The sequence below is a fragment of the Rhinolophus sinicus genome, chromosome 9 (genome assembly GCF_057876585.1).
Source record: "Rhinolophus sinicus isolate RSI-liver-muscle chromosome 9, RSI-T2T, whole genome shotgun sequence".
Taxonomy (NCBI): Eukaryota; Metazoa; Chordata; class Mammalia; order Chiroptera; family Rhinolophidae; genus Rhinolophus; species Rhinolophus sinicus.
The window spans coordinates 3,815,521-3,833,771 of record NC_142509.1 but is presented as its reverse complement, the minus strand read 5'-3'; the positions used below and the strand labels follow the sequence as shown (position 1 = coordinate 3,833,771).

General features: G+C 38.2%; 1 protein-coding gene across 2 annotated transcripts in view; it reads right to left on the bottom strand.

Moving 5' to 3' along the window:
* Positions 1-986: 986 nt before the first annotated feature.
* Positions 987-18,251, bottom strand: part of CRTAM (cytotoxic and regulatory T cell molecule) — a 45,917-nt gene continuing 28,652 nt past the window's right edge. The window contains exons 9-10 of one of the 2 annotated variants that reach the window (XM_019718581.3): positions 11,635-11,721; positions 987-1,793 (exon numbers count right to left, since the gene is read on the bottom strand). In XM_019718581.3, the coding sequence (XP_019574140.3) occupies positions 1,663-1,793; positions 11,635-11,721 (218 nt within the window). In that variant the 3' untranslated portion in view covers positions 987-1,662. The remainder of the gene's footprint in view (positions 1,794-11,634; positions 11,722-18,251) is intronic. The other variant, XM_074321458.2, reaches the window with a different exon arrangement.

Sequence of the window (18,251 nt, the reverse complement as noted above, 5' to 3'; positions counted from 1 at the left end):
ACAGAAGAAACCATGAGTCCATATAGACATAAGTAAATAAATGAATAACGTGAAAGTATGATGAGAAACAAATAGCATCTCCCCACAAAATATTATCTTAGAAAGAAGACAAGAGTAACTTTATGTGGAGAAGTCAGACACCATCTTAATCAAGTGATCAGAATAAACATCATCAATAATGAAATAAATAAAATGCAATGTGATTAAAACATCACTTCTGCAATAGTCCTGTCAAAATTGCATAACTTGAATTTAATCACAAGGAAACATCAGACAAAGCCAGACTGAGGGACAATCTACAAAATAATGTCGGTAATCTTAAAAAATGCCCAGGTCATGAAAGTGGAGGAAAGATTGAGGAACTGTCCAAAACCTATGAGACTATTAATTAAATGAAACATGATTCTGAACTCAATCTTCTGGGACAATTGGAGAAACTTGAATGGAGTCAGGACTGTCAGTAGAAATACATCAATGTTAATTTCCCGATTTTGGTGGTTGTATTGTGGTTATAGAGGAGAATGTTTTGTTTGTAGGAAATACACACTCACGTATTTGGGGCGACATATCAAGTTACTCTCAAATGGTTCAGATGGAAAAATGTTTTGCTCTCTGTACACCTTTCAGTAATTTTGTGATTTTTAAAAAAGTAAATTACCAAAAGAAAAAAAATCAGCACAGCTGTATCTGACCCCTGTAACAAAGTACAAACTCGTAACATGAGTGTGTGTGCTAAGCTGGGGGGTTATTATTTTAGACTTAGTTTATTCAGGTCCAAACAATGAGAAATGTCATAAATAAATGTCAGAGTTTGCTCTACCTTAAATAAACTGATGGGGGAAAAAGACATGTCACATGCCACTTTCAGATGTGAAAGTGAAAGTAGGAAATAGAACTTGGAACGCAACCACTAGAAAAACAAATATATGCATATTCAGGTCCTTGTTAAGTAATATTTTAAAAAGCATCCATTACATCAATAATCAGTAAGTTAAACTCATTTTTTATTTTGTACATGTTTCTGTAATGAAGTGTCATTAAAAAAACAAAACACAACTTTGTCACCAGGTCAGCTTTTGTGATTTAGCAAGAAAATCGAATCTTCGGGCCGACCTTGAACTCATACTTGTTTCAGGGTGGTCATGCTCGTCTGACTCATTCATTGTTTATGTGCCACGCTCCCCTGACACTTTACCTGCTGGTCACATTTTAAAGTTGTCTTGAAAGTAAGCGTCTCGGACTAGAGAACTTTTTTATGTCCTTTTCATCCCAAAGCTCTTTATTTGGAGACCAAAAGGAAAGATTAAATAAAATTAGTTTAGTTCCACTAGTTCCATCTAAAAATTCCTGTTCCCTTCACAGTAAGATGCTAGTTGGTCACGTTGACCCTGATCCCAAGGCTTAGTAGAATCTTCCTGCTCTGAAGTAGTGTCAGGCATAACAGGTTATTTACTTGTTTTTTAAAATACGAAGGCTTAAGTCCATGGTTTGGTCTTCATTTTGCTGCTCTGAATCCGGGGCAGGTTACCATGGGAGGATGCCACCTTGCATTGCACTCAAAGTCCGTTTTTCCTGTCACAGTAATAATGCTCCTTCCCATAAGTTGTCCACTTAGGTAACAATATGGTTGCCTTGAAATCATATTTTCTATTGCAGGGAGCACTACACAATGCTCTCTGGCATATGAGCATGTTCTCCTTTTAACTTTAAATGTTGTGCATTTTTCTTCTTCTTTGTTTTTGCTTCTGAGTACAACTGTGTGATGTAGTTCATGCAGCTCTTAGAATGGGAAGCTGGAAAAAAATGTCATAGATGAAAATTTATTTTGAACAGCATTGCACACCTTTATTTGAAACACTGATTGCATATGGTATTTTTAGGTCCATATGTTAATGTCTTTAAAAATCAAATATGAAATTCACTGACGCTGATAAATAATCTGAATGTCTTTTTATAGTCTAATTTTTAGAAAGTCTTGTTACATAAACAATATACTCATAAACCTGACGTAAACTAGATAGACATTTCTGCTATAAAAATAGCATATGTGTTGGTAGGAAAAAAACACATTGCCTTCAGCAAAATTTCGTACTATAAGTAACAGGGCTTATGAGGAAAATAATGTTGGGGCAGAACTTTCAAAGCCTCTGCAACTTGGTACACAGAGACTTGAGCAGCTCCAGAAGGTATCTTTTTTTTTTTTAATTAAATTTACTGGGGTGACAATTGTTAGTAAAATTACATAGATTTAAAGTGTACAATTCTGTATTACATCATCTATAAATCCCATGGTGTGTTCATCACCCAGAGTCAGTTCTCCTTCCATCACCATATATTCGATCCCCCTTACCCTCATCTCCCAACCCCCACCCCCCTTACCTTCTGGTAACCACTAAGCTATTGTCTGTGTCTATGAGTTTTTGTTTCTCATTTGTTTGTCTTGTTCTTTTGTTGTTTTTGGTTCATACACCACATATCAGTGAAATCATATGGTTCTCTGCTTTTTCTGTCTGAATTATTTCACTTAGCATTATATTCTCAAGATCCAACCATGTTGTCACAAATGGTCCTATTTCATCTTTTCTTACCGCCGAATAGTATTCCATTGTGTATCTATACCACAACTTCTTTATCCATTCATCTATCGAAGGACATTTTGGTTGTTTCCATGTCTTGGCCACCGTAAATAAAGCTGCAATGAACATTGGAGCACACATGTCTTTATGGATAAATGTTTTCAGATTTTTTGGGTAGATACCCAGGAGAGGGATTGCTGGGTCAGACGGTAATTCTATTCGTAATTTTTTGAGGAACCTCCACACTGCCTTCCATAGTGGCTGCACCAGTCTGCATTTCCACCAACAGTGTATGAGGGTTCCTTTTTCTCCACAGCCTCTCCAACACTTGTTACTATTTGTCTTGTTGATGATAGCCATTCTGACTGGGGTGAGGTGATATCTCATTGTGGTTTTGATTTGCATTTCTCTGATGATTAGTGATGTTGAGCATTTTTTCATATGTCTATTTGCCATTTGTATGTCCTCTTTGGAGAAATGTCTCTTCAGGTCCTCTGCCCATTTTTCAATTGGGTTGTTTGCTTTTTGTTGTTGAGTTGCATGAGTTCCTTGTATATTTTGGATATTAGTCCCTTATCGGAGGCACTGTTTGCAAAAATCTCCCATTCAGTTGGTTGCCTCTTTATTTTGTCGATGGTTTCTTTTGATGTGCAGAAGCTTTTCAGTTTGATATAGTCCTATTCATTCATTTTAGCTTTTACTTCCCGTGCCTTTGGAGTCAAATTCATAAAATGCTCTTTGAACCCAAGGTCCATAAGTTTAGTACCTATGTTTTCTTCTATGCAGTTTATTGTGTCAGGTCTTATGCTTAAGTCTTTGATCCATTTTGAATTAATTTTGGTACATGGTGACAAATAGCAGTCCAGTTTCAGTCTTTTGCACGTGGCTTTCTAATTCTCCCAGCACCATTTACTGAAGAGGCTGTTTTTTTCTCTATTGTATGGTTTTGCTTCTTTGTCAAAAATTATCTGTCCATATTTATGTGGTTTTATTTCTGAGTTTTCAATTCGATTCCATTGGTCCACGTGTCTGGTTTTCTGCCAATACCATGCTGTTTTGATTATTGTAGCCCTGTAGTACAAGCCAAAGTCAGGGAGTGTGATACCTCCAGTATTGTTCATTTTTCTTAAGATTGCTTTGGCTATTCGGGGTCTTTTGTATTCCAAACAAATCTGATGATTTTTTGTTCTATTTCTTTAAAAAATGCCATTGGGATTTCGATGGGGATTGCATTAAATCTGTATATTGCTTTGGGTAATATGGCCATTTTAACTATGTTGATTCTTCCAATCCATGAGCACGGAATGTCTTTCCATTTCTTTGTGTCTTCTTCAATTTCTTTTAAAAATGTCCTGTAGTTTTCAGCATATAGGTCTCTCACATCCTTGGTTAAGTTTATTCCTAGGTATTTTATTCTTTTTGCTGCAATTGCAAAAGGAATTGTTTTTCGTATTTCTTTTTCTGAGATTTCATTGTTAGTATATAGGAAGGCAATGGACTTTTGTACGTTGATTTTGTAGCCAGCAACTTTACTGTATTCGTTGATTGTTTCTAATAGCTTTCTGGTGGAGTCTTTAGGGGTTTTCAATATATAGCATCATGTCATCTGCAAAGAGTGACAATTTAACTTCTTCATTCCCAATTTGGATGCTTTTTATTTCTTTCTCATGCCTGATTGTTCTGGCAAGGACTTCCAACACTATGTTGAAAAGCAGAGGTGATGGGGACAGCCCTGTCGTGTTCCTGAACGCAGAGCAAAAGGCTTCAGTTTTTCACCATTAATTATGAGATTAGCTGAGGGCTTGTCATATGTGGCCTTTATTGTGCTAAGTTATTTTCCTTCTATACCTATTTTATTAAGTGTTTTAATCGTAAATGGATATTGTATCTTTTCAAATGCTTTTTCTGCATCAATCGATATAATCATAATATTTTTGTCCTTTATTTTGTTTATGTGATGTATCACATTGATGGATTTACGGATGTTGAACCATCCTTGTGCCCCAGGGAAGAACCCCACTCGGTCGTGATGAATAATCTTTTGAATGCATTGTTGTATTCGATTTGCTAGAATTTTGCTTAGGATTTTTGCATCTGTATTCATCAGAGGTATTGGTCTGCAGTTCTCTTTTTTTGTGTTGTCCTTACCAGGTTTTGGTATCAGGATAATGTTGGCCTCATAAAATGAGTTAGGGAGTACTGTCTCTTCTTCAATTTTTTGGAAGAATTTGAGCAGGATTGGTATTAGATCCTCTTTGAAAGTTTGGTAGAATTCACTAGTGAAGCCATCTGGTCCCGGACTTTTGCTTTTGGGAAGGTTTTGGATGACTGATTCAATTTCATTACCTGTGATCGGACTGTTTAGATTTTCCAGTTCTTCATGGTTCAGCCTAGGAAGGCTATATGTTTCTAAGAACTTGTCCATTTCTTCTAGGTTGTTGAATTTGGTGGCATATAGTCCTTCATAATATTCTTGGATGATCCTTTGTATTTCTGTGGTGTCCGTGATAACTTCTCCTTTTTCGTTTCTGATTTTGTTAATCAGTGTCTTCTCTCTTTTTATCTTAGTGAGACTAGCCAAGGATTTGTCAATTTTGTTAATCTTTTCAAAGAACAAGCTCTTTGTCACATTAACTTTTTCTATTGTCCTTTTGATCTCTATTTCATTTAGTTCTGGTCTGATTTTTATTATTTCTTTTCTTCTGCTGACCTTGGGTTTCATTTGTTCTTCTTTTTCTAGTTCTTTAAGGTGTAACGTGAGGTTATTTATTTGGGATTTTTCTTGTTTCTTGAGATAGGTCTGTAATGAGATAAATTTCCCTCTTAAAACTGCTTTCGCTGAATCCCAAAAATTTTGGTAGGATGTATTTTCATTGTCATTTGTTTCTTTGTATCTTTTGATCTCTCCTCTAATTCCTTCTTTGACCAGGTCATTCTTTAAAAGTATGTTGTTTAATCTCCATGTATTTGTGTTTTTTCCCGCTTTCTTTTTGCAGTTGATATCCAATTTCAAAGCCTAGTGATCAGAGAATATACTTGGTATGATTTCAACCTTCTTAAATTTGCTGAGGCTGATTTTATGTCCCAATATATGGTCTATCCTTGAGAATGTTCCGTGTACACTAGAAAAGAATGTATAGTCTGATGTTTTAGGATGAAGTGCTCTATAAATGTCAATTATGTCCATTTCATCTAATGTGTCATTTAGGGCTGCTATTTCGTTATTTATTTTCTGTTTGGATGATCTATCCATAGCTGTCAATGATGTATTTAGGTCCCCTAGTAGAATTGTGTTTTGGTCAATTTCTCCCTTTAGTTCTGTTAGTAGTTGCTTGGTGTATTTTGGTGCTCCCTGTTGGGGACATAAATATTGATGACTGTTATGTCTTCTTGTTGTATAATCCCCTTCACCATTATGAAATGTCCATCTTTGTCTCTTGTTATCTTTTCACCCTGAAGTCTGTTTCATCTGATATCACTATGGCTACACCTGATTTTCTCTGGGTACCATTTGCTTGGAGTATCAATTTCCACCCTTTCACTTTGAGTCTATGCTTGTCCTTGTAGCTGAGATGTGTCTCTTGGAGGCTGCATATGGTTAGGCTTAGTTTTTTGATCCAATCTGCTACTGTGTGGTTTTTTATTGGTGAGTTCAGTCCATTTACATTGAGGGTGATTACTGATATGTGATGATTTCCTATCATTCTACCTGTAGTTTTCTGGTAAGACTGTGTCTCTATTGTTTCTTAGCCTTTTTCTTGTTGTCTATTATTTCCATGTGATGTATTCTATGATGATTCCCTCTGTTTCTTCTTTTATTACAGTATATATTTCAGTTCTGGACTTTTTTTGAGTGGTTACTCTTAAGTTTATGTAAAAGAGAATTTTATATTTGTAGTATTCCATTTTCTTCAGCATGCTTACTTTCTCCATTCCGATATTCCAGTTCAAGCCTTTACTTTACTCTCCCCCATTTTATGTTTTGGTTGCCACAAATTGTCCCTGTTGATGGTGGTCGAATAGCCTCCTTTAGTATTTCCTGTAGTGCAGGTCATGTATTAGAAAATTCCCTCAGCTTCTGTATGTCTGGAACGGTCTTTATTCTTCCTTCATATCTAAAGGATATCTTTGCTGTATATATTATTCTTGGCTCATAATTTCTCTCTTTCAATAGTTTGAATATTTGGTTCCACTCCCTCCTGGCTTGTAGAGTTTCTGTTGAGAAATCTGATGATGATCTAATGGGCTTGCCTTTGTAGGTTACCTGCTTCTTTTCCCTGGCTGCCTTGAGGATTCTTTCTTTGTCATTGATTTTTGACAGCTTCAATACAATGTGCATTGGAGAAGGCCTGTTGGGCTTGAGGTAATTAGGTGTTCTATTTGCTTCTTGGATTCGAGGATCCAGTTCTTTCTACAAGTTAAGGAAATTCTCATCGACTATTTGTTTGAATATACTCTCTGTTCCCTTGTCTCTTTCTTCTCCTTCTGGCATGCCCATTGTTCTTATATTGCTCTTTCCGATGCAGTCGGAAAGTTCTTGTAGAGTTCTTTCATTTCTTTTAAGTCTCAATTCTCTTTCTTCTTCCATCCTTTTCATTTCCAGGTTCCTATCTTCGATGTCACTGATCCTTTCCTCCAAATGGTCCACTCTACTTCCCAAGCTGGCTATTTCATTCTTTATTTTTCTATTGAGTTCTTAATGTCCAGAAATTCTATTTGGTTCTTTTTTAAAATTTCAATCTCTTTCGTAAAACATTGATGTTGTTCTTTGATTGTGTTTCTGAGTTCATTAAACTGCCTTTCTGTGTTTTCTTGCATCTCGTTGAGTTTTTTCAGAACTGCAATCTTGAATTCTCTGTCATTTAAGTCACATATTTCCATATCTTTAAGTTCATTTTCTGGAGACTTTTCCCTTTCTTTCTGAGCTGTCGTGTTGCCGTCATTATTCATGACAATTAATGATTTATTATTTATCTTCCTAGACATCTACAGGAGTGGGTTCTGCAACAGGTTGATAGGAAGAGGTCTTTTTGTTTTCCAGTACGTGTTGGTAGAATGTTTTATTTTCTCTCCGACTGCAGCCTTTCTTTCTGTCTCACACTGTAGAGTTATGTTTTGTCTACACTATTCCAGCTTCTCACACAATGGGGGGATTCCCTGGAAGGCGGGCTTCTCCTCTGTTAACAGTTTGCCTGGTTCATAGGGCACCACATCTTTGTGGGGATGCGGAGAGCTTTTGAAGTTCCAAAGCTCTTCCTGCACCAGATTTGATGACTCTTACTTTTCATTTTTAAAGATGCAGTTCCTTAAGTTCTACAAGATGATTTGGTGTTTGACTTTCTAGTATTAAAAATCAAACTTTGCCTATGTTTATTGCAGCACTATACACAATAGCCAAGACATGGAAACAACTGAAATGCCCATCGGTAGATGACTGGATTAAGAAACTGTGGTACATTTATACAATGGAGTATTACGCGGCCATAAAGAAGAAAGAAATCTTACCATTTGCAACAACATGGGTGGACCCAAAGCACATTATGTTAAATAAATCAGACAGAGAAAGACAAATACCATATGGTCTCACTTATATGTGGAATCTAAAGAAAAGAATAAGGGAATGAACTAATCAGAAACAGTTTTGGAGACATAGAGGAAAAACTGAGGGTTGCTAGATGGGCGGGGAGGTGGGGATAAGGGGAAGGTGAGGCGTTTAGAAAATAGTTGGTAACCACAAGATGGCCACAGCGTTTTGAAAATTAATTTGGGGAATGTAATCAATAATGTAAAGATTTTGTAGGGTATCCAATGGACACTTGTCTCATTAGGGAGACCACCTCAGGTATGATGTAGATGCCTGATCACTGCATTGTACACCTGAAGCTGAAGCTGAACAATAATGAATGTCTACTACAAGTTTGTGCATATATATATACAAGTAGTAGAGGCTCACTACTGAATATATATATGCTTACAGGAAGCGGAGTACAGCATTAGGAATAGAGACAGTGGAAATGTAAACAGAGGGATAGTGGATGGGGGAGGGGGGTTCACACAGTGTGAGGGATATAAATGATAAATGTCTAAGTATCACTTTGTCTTGTGCACCTGGAACTAATAAAAAATCAAACTTTGGAAGTCATCAAAATGGCAGTGTAAGGTGAGCATCTGGAAATCTCCCCTGGAATTTATAACAAATCAAACAACTATAACTCCAAAAAGGACGCCCTGCACAGCAGACAGGCAAGACGAAGAGACTCACTACTGAATTCACCTAAAGGTGGGCAAATTGTGCGAGCAGGGGAGGAGGGAAGGGAGAAGTACAGAGACAGAGCCGCCCGGGCTCAGGACGCAGACCTAGCTCAGTGCTCGGAGATTGCTTCATCCTGGAACTACCGCAGCTGCAGGAGAGGGAAGAACTCAGACTGCTAGGGCTCTGCTTATGGCCCACAGGGCTGATGGGACAGCATATAATACGGCTCAACCCAATGCTCACGGCAGAGACCTCGGAGCAAGACTGAGGGAAAAAGGCTGAAAACGGTGGTTTAAGCCCGCACTGCCAAACAGAGAATGGAAGCCTTAGTCACTGAGACTAGCCGCCCCCTCCCTACCCTCCCAGAGCTCGCTCTACCCCACCTGCCTAGTGCTAGAAGCAGAACAGTAGCAGTGTCAGACCAAAAGAACAGAATATTTGCAGTTCTGAGAACTGTGGTCCACAGACACAGATTCACAGCCCAACTAGTCCCGACAAAGGGGAGGGGACTGTGGAAGGAAGACTGGCTGTGGTGGTGGTCACCGCCATTGCTCTAGGCCACCTCTCACAGTCCACTCTACCCCTGTCCCGAACTATCTGGGCAGATCCCTGCATGAGTAATCATAACTACTGAAACACAGGGGCTCTGAATCTGGTGCAGGAAGAGCTTTGGAACTTCAAAAGCTCTCCACATACCCACACGGACACTGCGCCCTGTGACCCAGGCGAACTATTAACAGAAGAGAAGCCCGTCTCCCAGGGAATCCCCCCATTGCGTGAGAAACTGGAATAGTGAAGAGAAAACATAGCACTCCAGTGTGAGAGAGAAAAAAAGGCTGCAGTCGGAGAGAAAATAAAATATTCTACCAACACATACTGGAAAACAAAAGACCTCTTTCTATCAACCTGTTGCAGAACCCACTCCTGTAGATGTCTAGGAAGAGAAATAATAAATTATTAATTGTCATGAATAATTGTCATGAAGGCAACAAGACAGCTCAGAAAGAAAGTGAAAAGTCTCCAGAAAAGGCACTTAAAGATACAGAAATATGTGACTTAAATGACAGAGAATTCAAGATTGCAGTCTGAAAAAACTCAACGAGATGCAAGAAAACACAGAAAGGCAGTTTAATGAACTCAGAAACATAATCAAAGAACAACATGAACATTTTACCAGAGATTGAAGTTTTAAAAAAGAACCAAATGGAATTTCTGGAGATTAAGAACTCAATAGAAAAATGAAGAATGAAATAGCCAACTTAGATAGAAATAAAAGGCATCCAAATTGGGAAGGAAGAAGTTAAATTGTCAGTCTTTGCAGATGACATGCTGCTATATACAGAAAACCCTAAAGACTCCACCAAAAAGCTATTAGAAACAATCAACGAATACAGTAAAGTTGCTGGCTACAAAATCAATGTACAAAAGTCCATTGCATTCCTATATACTAACAATGAAATCTCAAAAAAGAAATACAAAAAGCAATTCCTTTTGCATTTGCAGCAAAAAGAATAAAATACCTAGGAATAAATTTAACCAAAGATGTGAAAGACCTATATGCTGAAAACTCTAAGATATTTTATGAATTTGACTCCAAAGGCAAGGGAAGTAAAAGCTAAAATAAACGAATGGGACTATATCAAACTGAAAAGGTTCTGCACAGCAAAAGAAACCATTGACAAAATGAAGAGGCAATCAAATGAATGGGAAAAGATTTTTGCAAACAGTGCCTCCGCTAATGGGCTAATATCCAAAATATACAAGGAACTCATGCAACTCAACAACAAAAAAACAGACAACCCAATTGAAAAATGGGCAGACAACCTGAAGAGACATTTCTCCAAAGAGGACATACAAATGGCAAATAGATAAATGAAAAAATGCTCAGCATCATTAATCATCAGAGAAATGCAAATATAAACCACAATGAGATATCACCTCACCCCAGTTAGAATGGCTATCATCAACAAGACAAATAGTAACAAATGTTGGAGAGGCTGTGGAGAAAAAGGAACCCTCATACACTGTTGGTGGGAATGCAGACTGGTGCAGCCGTTATGGAAGGCAGTGTGGAGGTTCCTCAAAGAATTACGAATATAATTGCCATATGACCCAGCAATCCCTCTCCTTGGTATCTACTTTAAAAATCTGAAAACATTTATCCATAAAGACACGTGTGCTCCAATGTTCATTGCAGCTTTATTTACGGTGGCCAAGACATGGAAACTACCAAAATGTCCTTCGATAGATGAATAGATAAAGAAGTTGTGGTATATATACACAATGAAATACTATTTGGCGGTAAGAAAAGATGAAATAGGAGCATTTGTGACAACATGGATGGATCTTGAGAATATAAAGCTAAGCGAAAAAAGTCAGACAGAAGAAGCAGAGAACCATATGATTTCACTGATATGTGGTATATGAACCAAAAACAACAAAAGAACAAGACAAACAAATGAGAAACAAAAACTCATAGAGTCTGGCAATAGTTTAGTGGTTACCAGAGGGTAAAGGGGGAAGGGGGTGGGAGATGAGGGTAAGGGGGTCAAATATATGGTGATGGAAGGGGAACTGACTCTGGGTGGTGAACACACCATGAGATTTATAGATGATGTAATACAGAATAGTACACCTGAAATCTATGTAACTTTACTAACAATTGTCACCCCAATAAACTTTAATTTTTTAAAAAAGCATATTTTGAAGAAAAAAAAATCAAACTTTGATTTTTTACCCTATCCCTTAAAAACAAAAAATTAATGAACCTCAGTTTTCAAATCTCAGGTCACATCATTGACTTACTTTGGTCATTTTTCTCTTGGGATGATGTTTCTTCATTATTTGACCTTGACTTGTAACTTTCTAGAGTGTTTTCTGAAATTTCATTTTCTGCAAGAAAAGAAAACTAAGTTAACTTCAGATGCCACAGACACCTGAAAATGTGTTTGAATAAGATGATACCTCTGTTTTTATACAATAGTGGACTTTTCATTCAATCTACTACTCCTTATGTCCTCATTGATACAACAAATAATTTTTTATTCTTTACTGTAACTCCTACAGGCACTGTGTTGGGCTGTATAAGAGTTGAAGAAGTCAAATGACACCAGATTAGAGTCAGATATTGTCCTTTGGAAAGGAGCTGTTTCAGTAGCCCTTAAAGAACTGTGATGGTGAAGCATTAATGGGACATTTTGAAACAATACGATGGCATTTGCCTATTGTGCCGGTATACCTAAAAAGCCAGACCTATTTCTAAGTCTACTTGTCATGAGAATGTTAGTCCATCTGAAATCTAGAGAGACTGATATTATACTCAGAGAAGTTGTCCTTTTAAGAGGGTCAGAGCTATTCCAAGATGTAGCATTTTGCATTCAGACATAATGAATTCTCTGTCATTGCAGGTGTTCGAGCCATATATGGCTAAATCAGTACAGTCCAGTAGCACAGTAAGGCAAGTCAAATGTGTAATTTAAATTTTTCTAGTAGCCATGATCAAAAAGTAAAAAGAAGAGTGATGTCATAGGAATGGCGGCAGCAGGGCGCACTTTCTGAGTTCTCCTGCGGATCTTATCAGAAACGGGACATCTATAACCCATCAAAGGACTCTCTGCTCATCACACAGAACAGCTAAGAGACTCGTGCAAGGATTACTTGCAGGTGGGGAAAATTGGGCGAGCAAGGGAAGAGGGAAGGGAGCGGAGTGGACACGTGGTCAGTATCGGCTGTGGAAATGCGGTCCGCACCTACGGCTGTGGAGACCCAGCCCGCATCTGTGGCAATGGAAACCCGACCAACATCCACAGCTGCAGAGATGCAGGGGATCCCAGGACGGAACAGAGAACACAAAAGCCAGGAGGTGGGCTCTTTCCCTGTGTCCCACAGCTGATCTCTCCTGCTGGGGGGGCAGCATATTTAGCATTTGAGGCAATAACCTCAGCTGATACCTCCAGTTAAGACCTAGGCCGGACAAAGGACACAAACTCCATACCTGGGCCCCTCCTCCTGCTCTTCCAATCCTAACCCTGTCCTTCCAGAGACTTGAACTGGCCCCTGAACTGAGGAGTGGTGTCAGATTGCAGAGGAGCCTTGGTGCTCGGGCTCTGGGAAGACTGGCAGGCGGCTCTGGCCCAGGGAGGAGGCTGGGAGGAGTGTGGTTTTTGCTGGGCTAGGAGAGAGGTGCCTCCTTCGCCCCCTGCCACCACCTTTTCTTGCCTGCGGTAAGAGTGTGACACTGCTGGGCTGGGAAAGAGAAGACCCCTCATCCCCAGCCCCCACCCTTTCTGGCCTGCCTAGGGCAGAGCAATTACATGTATGGACACACTCCCAGGGATCAGAAGTACGTGGCAGACGCAGCTCCCGGCTTTCAGCAGCTCAGAAATCTCCCGCCCGCCACACACACACACACACACACACACACACACACACACACACACACATGGAAGAAGTGCCCTAAGACTCAGGAGAAAGGGACACAGGGCTGGTGGTGCTACTCTCAGTACGCATATGTGCAGGCAAGGTCAGAAACTGCATTGGCTTTGTAAAAACTACCTTCCAGACCCCTCAGCCCCACTCATCTAAATCTGTAGTCCCAAGGTCACTCTGGGCACCAGGTGACCGGCTCTGCCTGCACAATACGCAGGGGACTCTTTGGTACAGCAGAGGACAACCTGGAAATTACATGGTGGGCTTAAGCCAAGACTGGCGCTGCCTTTTGTTTTGTTTTGTTTTGTCTTTATATCTTTGATATTTTTGCCTGTGTTGAGTGGCGGTTGTTGGTTGTTTTTACATGTGAATGTATTTGATTTTTTCTTTGTTGCTGTTGTTGTTGTGCTTGGTGATTTACTTTGTTCTGAAATTGTCCTACCAGGGCCCAGCTTAAGAGGCACAAGATTCAACATATCCAGAGGCCAACTCCAAACCAAATCAGAGTACTACCGGGTTTGACCTACAAGTGACACACACAGAGGGAATTCTATACTGGCACAAGAGCCCATAGATGCCAAACCACATTTAAGCAGTCAACCCTTATGCAGCAGAACACCCTGTGGTGGGAGAGCCAAGTCTCACAACTAGTCAGCCTAGGAATTAACCCCACCTACTCACAAGCGAAAAGCAATTAAAGATCTTCTGTAACAGGACAATATACACAACACAAGAGTCACCTTTGGAGCACATGCAGAGGATAAGAACGAAGTAGTGCAAGTCAAATATAAAGGACATACTACATAAGATAACCCAGAAAGAACTAAGAACTCTAGGGGATCTACCTAATACATCGAAGCAAACACTGAGAATCAGCCAGAATGGGGAAACAAAGAAACATGTCCCAAATAAAAGAATAGAAGAAATCTCCAGAAATGGAACCAAATGAAATAGAGGTAACCAACCTATCAGAGACAGAGTTCAGAACACTGATGATAAGAATGTTTAAGGAGCTTAGAGACGACATCAAGAAGAATGTAGAAATCATAACAAACAACGAGTTAGAACTAAAGAACACAATTACCGAAATAAAGAACTCACATGAAGGAATTAACAGCAGGTTAGATGAAGCAGAGGATCGAATCAGCGACTTAGAAGACAAGTTAGCAGAGATCACCCAAACAGAACAACAGAAAGAAAAAAGAATAAAAAACAATGAAGATGGTTTAAGTTACATCTGGGATAACATCAAGCACAACAACATGCGCATCATAGGAATACCAGAAGGTGAAGAGAGGAAGCAAGGGATTGAGAACATATTTGAAGTAATAATGTCCGAAAATTTCCCTAACCTGATGAAGGAAACCAACATATAAGCCCAGGAAGTGCAGAGAGTTCCAACCAGGATAAACCGAAACAGGTCCACCCCAAGACACATTATAGTTAAAATGGCAAAGATTAAAGACGAAGAGAGAATCCTAAAAGCAGCAAGAGAAAGACAGAGGGTTACATACAAGGGAACTCCCATAAGACTATCAAATGACTTTTCTGCTGAAACATTTAAGGCCAGGAGGGAGTGGCAGGAGATACTCAAAGTGATGGAAAACAAAGGCCTACAACCTAGGTTGCTTTATTCAGCAAGGGTATCATTTAAAGTTGACAGAGAGATAAAGAGCTTCCCAGAAAAGAATAAGCTAAAGGAATTCATTACCACCAAGCCAGCATTGCAAGAAATACTAAAAGGACTTCTGTAAATAGAAGAAAGATGAAAACAATATAACTACAAATTTAAAAATGGCAATAACTATGTACCTATCAATAATCACTTTAAATGTAAATGGTTTAAATGCTCCAATCAAGAGACATAGGGTGGCTGAGTGGATAAGAAAGCAAGACCCTTGTATATGCTGTATACAAGAGACTCACCTCAGATCAAAAGACACACAGGCTGAAAGTGAAGGGTTGGAGTAAGATATTCCATGCAAAAGGAAATGAGAAAAAAGCTGGAGTTGCAATACTTATTTCTGACAAAATAGACTTTAAAATGAAGAAAATATTAAAAGACAAAGATGGGCACTATATAATAATAAAAGGATCAATTCAACAAGAGGACATAACCCTAGTAAACACTTATGCACCCAACATAGGAGCACCTAAATATATAAAACAGATATTGGCTGACATAAAGACAGAGATCAACAGTAACACTATCATAGTAGGGGACTTCAACACACCTCTGACAACAAGGACAGGTCTTCCAGATGGAAAATCAATATGGAAACAATGGCCTTAAATGACACATTGGACCACTTGGATTTAATCGATATTTTCAGAGCTTTTCACCCCAAAGCTGCAGGATATACATTCTTCTCAAGCACACATGGAATATTTTCCAAGATAGATCACATGTTAGGCCACAAAACAAGTCTTGATAAATTTAAGAAATTGAAATCATACCAGTTGTCTTCTCTGACAACAGTGCTATGAAATTAGAAATGAACTACAGGAAAAAACTGGAAGACACACCAATTCATGGAGGCTGAATAATATGTTACTAAATAATGAATGGGTCAAGCAGGAGATCAAGAAAGAAATCAAAAGATCTCTCAAGACAAACAAAAATGAAAACACGATGACCCAAAATCTATGGGATGCCGCGAAAGCAGTCCTAAGAGGGAAGTTCATAGTTCTTTAGGTAGTTTAGCACTACCTAAAGAAACAAGAAACATCACTAATCAACAGTTTATCTTCACACTTAAGGGATCTGGAAAAAGAACAACAAAATAAGCCCAAAGGGAGTACAAGGAAGGAGATAATAAAGATCAGAGCAGAAATAAATGAAATAGAAACCAGAAAAACAATACAAAAGATCAATGAATCCAAGAGTTGGTTCTTAGAGAAGATAAACAAAATTGACAAACCTTTAGCCAGACTCATTAAAAAAAAAGAGAGAGAGGATCCAAATTAATAAAATCAGTAATGAAAGAGAAGTGACAACAGACACCGCAGAGATACAAAAATTTTTAAGAAATTACTATGAGCAACTGTATGCCAACAAATTTGACAACCTGGAAGAAATGGACAATTTCCTAGAGGCGTACAACCTTCCAAGGCTAACTCAAGAAGAAACAGAAAACCTGAATAGACTGATTACCAAGGAAATTGAATCAGTAATCAACAATCTCCCAACAAACAAAAGCCCTGGACCAGATGGCTTTACAGGTGAATTTTACAGAACGTTCAAAAAAGAATTATCACCTATTCTCCTCAAGCTCTTCAAAAAATCCAGAGGGAGGGAAGACTCCCAAACACTTTTTACGAAGCCACTATCACCCTGATCCCAAAATCAGACAAAGACACCACACAAAAAGAAAACTACAGGCTGATATCGCTAATGAACATAGATGCAAAAATCCTCAACAAAATATCAGCGAACAGAATTCAGCAATACATTAAAAAGATCATACACCATGATCAAGTGGGATTCATCCCTGGTATGCAAGGGTGGTTCAACATCCGCAAATCAATTAATGTGATACACCACATTAACAAAATGAAAAATAAAAATCACATGATCATATCAATAGACGCAGAAAAAGCATTTGATAAAATTCAGCAGCCATTCATGATAAAAACCCTTAAGAAAGTGGGAATTATATCTCAACATAATAAAGGCCATATATGATAAACCCACAGCTAACATCATACTCAATGGGGAAAAGCGAAAACCATTCCCCTTAAGATCAGGAACAAGTCAAGGGTGCCCACTTTCTCCACTTCTATTCAACATAGTGCTGGAAGTTCTAGCCACAGCAATCAGACAAGAAAAAGAAATAAAAGGCATCCAAATCGGTAAGGAGGAAGTAAAATTGTCATTATATGCAGATGACATGATACTATATATAAAGAACCCTAAAGACTCCACCAAGAAACTATTAGAGCTGATAGATGAATTTAGTAAAGTAGCAGGATACAAAGTTAATATTCAGAAATCAGTTGCATTTGTATATACCAATAATAAAACATCAGAAGGAGAAATTTTTAAAAAATCCCATTTACAATTGCTCCAAAGACTATAAAATACCTGGGAATAAATTTAACCAAAGAAGTAAAAGAACTGTACTCAGAAAATTATAAGACACTGAAGAAAGAAATGAAAGAAGATACAAATAGATGGAAACACATACCATGTTCATGGATAGGAAGAGTTAATATAGTTAAAATGTCCATACTGCCTAAGGCAATAAACATACTCAAGCAATTCCTATCAAGCTACCAACGACATTTTTCACAGAAATAGAACATATAATCCTAAAATTTATATGGGACCATAAAAGACCCCGGATAGACTCAGCAATCTTGAGAAATAAGAACAAAGTGGGAGGTATAACAATAGCTGACATCAAATTATACTACAAGGCTACAGTAATCAAAACAGCATGGTACTGGCATAAAAACAGACCCATAGATCAATGGAACAGAATAGAGAGTCCAGGAATAAATCCATGCCTATATGGCCATTTAATCTATGACAATGGAAGCAAGAATGCATGTCTCATATAAAGACAGTCTATTCAATAAATGGTGCTGGGAAACCTGGACAGACACTTGCAAAAAAATGAAGCTGGACCACCTCCTTACACCATATACAAAAATAAATTCAAAATGGCTTAAAGACTTAAATGTGAGATCTGAAACCATAAAATTCCTAGAAGAAAATATAGGAAGAAACTTTATAGATGTTACCCGAAGTAAGATTTTACTGATATATCCCCTCAGGCAAGGGAAGTAAGAGAAAAAATAAACATGTGAGATTACATCAAACTAAAAATTCTTTTCACAGAAAAGGAAACCATCAATAAAACAAAAAGGGATCCTACTTAATGGGAAAAGATATTTGCCAAGATATATCTCATAAGGGGTTAATATCACAAATTTATTGAAAAACTCACTCAACTCAACTCCAAAAAAACAAACAACCCAATTAAAAAATT